The following is a 6000-nucleotide window of genomic DNA, read 5'->3' as shown; positions in this document are numbered from 1 at the left end:
GAGGCTCTCAACTCCATCATGAAGGACCTGGCAGCCCTAGGCCGCTGCTATGCCCAGCATAACAGCCACAAGCCCAAGAACAGGACCCTGCTCTACAAACAGGTACACACAATACTCGCCCAGCGTGATTCACACATTCACTCACCTATAGTACTGTATGCTCACATTCACTCACCTATAGTAGTTTTTTTGTTGTTTTTTTTTCATATTTTTTTAATGCATTTCTGCTTTATTGAGAGAGACAGTAGAGATTGACAGGAAGGATGGGTGAGAGAGAGGAGGAATGACATGCAAGATATGTCGAGGGTCGGAATCGAACCAGGAACCTTGCGATTACGTGGTGTGCGCATTAGTGTGCTACGCCACTAAGCGCCACAACACACCTATAGTACTGTATGCTCACATTCACTCAATAGTACTTGTGATTCTCCCAGAAGCACCTGATGTAATGATGGCCAAGAAGGATCTCACACGTACCATACATTCAGTTAAAGGTTCACATACTGTAGCAAAGTGTTCACAGGCCAACAAAGACCTCACTGTGATCATGAATAGCACGCTGTCATAAACAGTGGTATCCCAAAGCTATGTTTTATGTTTTATGTTGTAGCTTGGGGCATGTTAAAGGGGAAGTCGTTGTTCACACCTGCCGCCTGTGGCTGGGTAGTCAGGAGAGGAGAGGAGAGTCAGCCACTCTGTTCAGCACAGCGAGAAGGTTGTGAGAAATTAGTTTCTCAGGCGATGTTTCAGAAAAGCATTTTTACCATCCACTGAAACGGGGCCATTACTGTTGTCACCTCTGTTTTATGGTTGAAGAATCTGACATTTTCACAAATTTGGTATTTGTTAAAACGTCTGAAATTGTTTGAAAAAGATCAAGGACTCTGTAAGGAATTTGGCCTTTGGAGTCAAAAATGTTTTCCCTCCTCCAATCTACAGTAGGTGTGACCTGCCTGTTGCCTGTTGACATTGATTGATGGAGGTTGTCGTTTAAAACAGGATGCAGCTGAGATCTGCTTTACAAATATCTAGAGTTTAGATCTGACCCTAACATGCATCACAAAGCATACGGTGTGTGTGTGTGTGTGTGTGTGTGTGTGTGTGTGTGTGTGTGTGTGTTCATCCCCTGGGTGTGCTTCGTGAGTTATTCTATTCACACTGTCAGTAATACCAGTCTCAAAGCACGCCTTACACACATATTATACATGACTGTGTTGTGTAGATAAAAACACACACACACACACACACACACACACACACACACACACACACACACACACACACACACACACACACACACACACACACACGCACCCAAGCCCTACTGTCTGTTACCAACCCACACAATCCTAGAGCAAATACTACAGTGCAGCATGGCAACAAGCAAGCAACGCTCCGTTGTGGTGCCCTGAACAATCTGGTGTACAGCCCCACAGAGACAAGCCTGTTTAACACATCTGATATGGTTTATTTATTCAGTCAAACCATTAGACAAATTGTAAGTTGTATGGGTGTTTACTAGATGTAATAACAGATGACATAATTCAAGTAAAGTATTCCTAGTCCTTTAACGGCCCCAGCATAGAAGATTCTTCTCTGTTACCGTGGCTTCTTTTCCTCTGGCGCTCATTTCCTCATGCTTTCATTCCTTCATGTCTCTGGAATGATAATTGGCCAATCGTGCTCCTAAAGCATCTCTGTTTATGATGGAGTATAAACAAGCAGAGGAGAGAGAGTTTGCTCTTGGAGCACCTCTGTCTGCTGTGGGCCAGTGACATGATGGGAAAACCCCTTGTTTTTACCCACAATCTTCCAATGGGATGTTAGAGTGTTATCTTATCATCATGGCCTCAAGTAAGCATGTTGACTTTTCTAGATCTGAGATGAGTCCGTTGTCAGACCCAAATGTTTCCATTAAATGATACGGTCAATGATGTCCTTTTTGAAATATCAATGTTTCCGTCTCAATATCTTCTCAATACCCTCAATTCATGTCCCTATACAGCAATAACAAACCCAGATACCACCCTGAAGTAGGCAACATTTGAACTTTCCATCGTTATAAAACCTCTCCGTTGTTTTTTCCCATTCAACAGGATTTAAGAGTCAAGTTGGAGCATGAGAGAGAGAAACGGTACGTTGGAACTTTCTTATTATTTTTCTACTCCTCTTTCCAAGCCTTAATTCCTCTGTTAGGATATTTTATGTTATGTTTTACCATGCCTGGGATTTTGTGTCGAGGGGAAAGTGCAAAAACATGCCAGACCACCATAAAGAGGGGGAAAATTCCTGCCTTGACATTTAGGCGGGGCTTGTGTTTCAGACGCAGATCTGCACTCAGAGAGAGAGAGAGAGAGAGAGAGAGAGAGAGAGAGAGAGAGAGAGAGAGAGAGAGAGAGAGAGAGAGAGAGAGAGCGCCAAATGTTTTAGCTCAATGTCAAGTCTCACAGGCACGCCCCATATTAATTCTTCATGTCCTGTTGCTCTCCCTCACGCCCCCACATAACACAGTAATTTCTCTTCAGTCCCACTCAAAACACTGCAACTGCAAATTATAGAGTCACCCAAGAGGGAGAGAGAGTATGTGTATGCTTACAGTAAGGTTGACAGAGAGGGACATTCTTACTTGGTCTTTTCCACTGAGGTGAGCCTATATGTTTACCATATCTGGGCACTTTCAAGTTAAAGGCCTATAAATAAAAGAATCAGTAGTTTAAACAGGAGGGCTTTTATTTTGGGTATTCATTTTTACACTACCCTGTAGTTCTGCACCTTTATATGGGTTCTCTAAGGTCCTCATCACACTTCTACCCTCTAAGGCAGAGCCAACAACTCTAGGATACTAGAAGGAAGGTCAAAGTTCATAGACCGAGTGGCCTCCCCAGAGGGACTGAGCCGAGGAGACACATGTAGCCACGTCACAACAATGATAAACTGATGACAAGATGATAAACCCTCTGAACATTCATCACAATAAGAAACAGAAGAGATACACATTTATTCAACAGAATCAGTTACTGAGAAGAGACACAGATCGCCTCAATGAGAAACGGATTAGAAACCCACAGAGTCATCAGAGTGAGAATGTGAGGAGAAACCAAACACTCTCCTCAGCAGCAACAGCAGCAGCATGAATGCACGAGAAGTCACACTCTCCTCTCCTCTCCTCTCCTCCTCTCCTCTCCTCTGTTTCACAGCTCTAATTGGCTACTGCTGAGGAAGAGGCACTTTTTTCATGTTCCTCACGGATCTCTTGTGAACTCACTTCACACTGCACTGCACTCTCAGATAGATGGAGGGAATGGATTGTTCTAAGAGAAGCCATTCACAGTATTCAAAGCCAAAGGCTCTCTTCCCCTCTCCCCTCTCTTCTTAACTCCTCTCTCTCTCTCCCTTTGATCATTCTTTGTCTGTCTTTATTTCTCGAGCCAAGTGGTAAAGGAAAACAATCCCTGTCCAAGCTACGTCCTTTTTCACTTTGATTTTATTGCCATTTTGAAGTCTACAATATATAATGATGTTACACAATAAAGACTGGTTCTCTGAAATAGTGTTGTAAGGATTATATTTTACAGAACTACTACATGATTTAAAATCATGATTTGTCAGTGTTTAATTGTATTAACAAGGATTTTGGGATAAAAGCACTCAAAGTTCTCTACCAAAGTCCTCATGTAACCCCCACCACCTGAGCTAACACTAGTCTCCTTGTAAGGCCACTAACAGTGACTCCATACAGTATAGACCTGAGAGCCTTAGCTGGACTAGGACTCCAATTGACCCTCCATTTGGGGTGACACTCCAATTGGACATGCTCAAAGTCTCTTCATATTGGCAGGAGCTGAGTGTCTGGAACAGGAACGAGGAGCTGGGTCCCTCTCCAAGAGCAGCTGGGTCCCTCTCTAAGAGACTTGGCCATGGGTCTGCGTCCCCTGCCAGAGATAGATAGTGTAGGGACAGAACCAGCCCTGTGTGTGTGTGTGTGTGTGTGTGTGTGTGTGTGTGTGTGTGTGTGTGTGTGTGTGTGTGTGTGTGTGTGTGTGTGGTGGAAAGCCATAGAGCAGAGTCTTCCTGCCCCCTTTCCCCCCTCTTATCAGTCCCGTCTTTGGGAATAAACAGAGACAGTGTTTAGTCATGCTGCTGCTCTGCCTCTGATCTCCAGTCCTCCCCCTTCCCAGAATCCCCTCCTCAAATGGGGACCAATGAACAGTCATTAAGATAGGGACCGTTTGGGTCTCTGATGAGGAAATGATGGCACAAAACAAACCCTCTTATCAGGATACTGAGAGAAGATAGCAGGCAGTAGATTCTTCAAAAGCACAGGCTCTGTGTGAGAGAGATGGAGGTAGACGGGGACAGAGAAGGGCCTGTAGGGTTGATCAGGCCCTCCCCTCGCTTCTTTTTCTTTCTTTCTTTTTCTCTCTGCGTGTGTGAGATGAACTTTAAAAGAGGAGGGAAAAACACGCTTCCTGCTGCTTTTACTGCTGTTCCAGATTTTTTCCCCTTTCCTCTCAGGAAGTTTCCCATCTGCCTTTGTGCTGGCTTAGATGTGAGGCCCGGCGGTGTTGAAACCGCAGCCCACTTGTGCTGATTGGGGCGCACGCACGTACGCACGCACGCACGCACGCACACTCTCACAGGCACACACACACACACAGGCACACACGGACATAGTATATACACACATACACACAGACAGACAGACATATTCAGGATCACTGATAAAGTCAGACAAGGGGATGCACACTCACACGTACACATGCAAAGATAAAACTACATAGACATACACACACACATACACATATACACACAGACATAGTATACACACACACAGACAGACAGACATTTACAGGGTCACTGATAAAGTCAGACAAACACAAAGGCATGCACACTCACACACATTCACATGCAAAGAAAGACTGCATAGACATGCACACACACACACACACACACACACACATCAGAGGGGTCAAGCTGGGCCCTCCTTGTCCTCACGTTGATGAATGCCTCTTTGCCATCTCAGTTGCCTACAGAGGACTACAGACCCTCCATCTCTCTCTTGCTTTATCTCTTTGTTTCATCTCTGACTCTCTCTTCCTCTTTTCTCCTCTAGCCCGGTGGCTGTGTTGCTGTGTTACCTGGTCTTGATATTATTGTCCTAAGTTTGCAAATTTGACACAACATGTCAACCACAGATGAGCTCAACTGTAGCATTGTGTTTGACTATACAGGAAGTGAAGTGAACAAAGAAGTAGGAACATGAGCCAGTTGAATGGTCAATATCAGCTTACTGTAGTTCTCTACAGTCAAACAACCTGAGATGAGTGAAAAGCTGTGTGTGTCACCACTCTCATGGCACTGGTCAGAAATAGCACTTAACTGTGACCCTGTCTCCGTCCTCTCCTTCCCAGAATCATCCCGTTCCAGAGGCCTCTGAAGATCAAAGAGCTGCTGCAGAAGGTGACTGAGGCCTTTGGCCAGCAGATGGACCTGTTCTACACAGACAAGGAGGTAACTGCCCCTCTGTACAAGTCTATGTTAGTATGGAAAACTCTGCTAAGCAAATATGAATTTGAATCCATCCAGGTTCCTGTTGCTGTATAGGTTCCATACAGAACTTTGGGATTCTGTGTTGTGTTTGAGTGTATGCTCATCCTGTTGATACAGGTATGTGTAAATGATTGTTGTCCCCCTCCAGCTGCTGCTGCCTCTGAAGACCCAGGAGGACCTGGACCGGGCAGTGCTGAGTGTGGCCTCCACCACCGGGGTCAACAGCCTGCTCAGACTGCTGCTCAAAACCCCCAAGAACAACCATGTGAGTCCCCACTAACACACACCCCAAACATACAGACTGTCCCTACAGACTGTTCCCATATGCTCTACCTCTAGATTCACCATATAGACCTGCACAGACTCATATACACACTATATGGCTGGTAAGTTATTTATAGACCGAGTTCTTATAGACCGAGTCCATTCTGTCTCTAATAACACTCTCTA

At 45.0% G+C, this 6000-nt stretch overlaps 1 protein-coding gene across 2 annotated transcripts in view; it reads left to right on the top strand.

Moving 5' to 3' along the window:
• map3k22 (mitogen-activated protein kinase kinase kinase 22) overlaps positions 1–6000 on the top strand; it is a 36989-nt gene that overhangs the window by 16263 nt on the left and 14726 nt on the right. For both annotated transcript variants that reach the window (XM_083672592.1, XM_083672591.1), the window contains exons 4-7: positions 1–102; positions 2097–2134; positions 5412–5511; positions 5699–5815. The exon at positions 1–102 is cut by the window's left edge and continues 8 nt beyond it. In XM_083672592.1, the coding sequence (XP_083528718.1) occupies positions 1–102; positions 2097–2134; positions 5412–5511; positions 5699–5815 (357 nt within the window). The remainder of the gene's footprint in view (positions 103–2096; positions 2135–5411; positions 5512–5698; positions 5816–6000) is intronic.

Source organism: Argentina silus (assembly GCF_951799395.1).
Source record: "Argentina silus genome assembly, chromosome: 1".
In the NCBI taxonomy this organism is placed as follows: Eukaryota; Metazoa; Chordata; class Actinopteri; order Argentiniformes; family Argentinidae; genus Argentina; species Argentina silus.
Note: the sequence above shows the minus strand (reverse complement) of the source record. Positions and strands in the feature narration are given on the sequence as shown.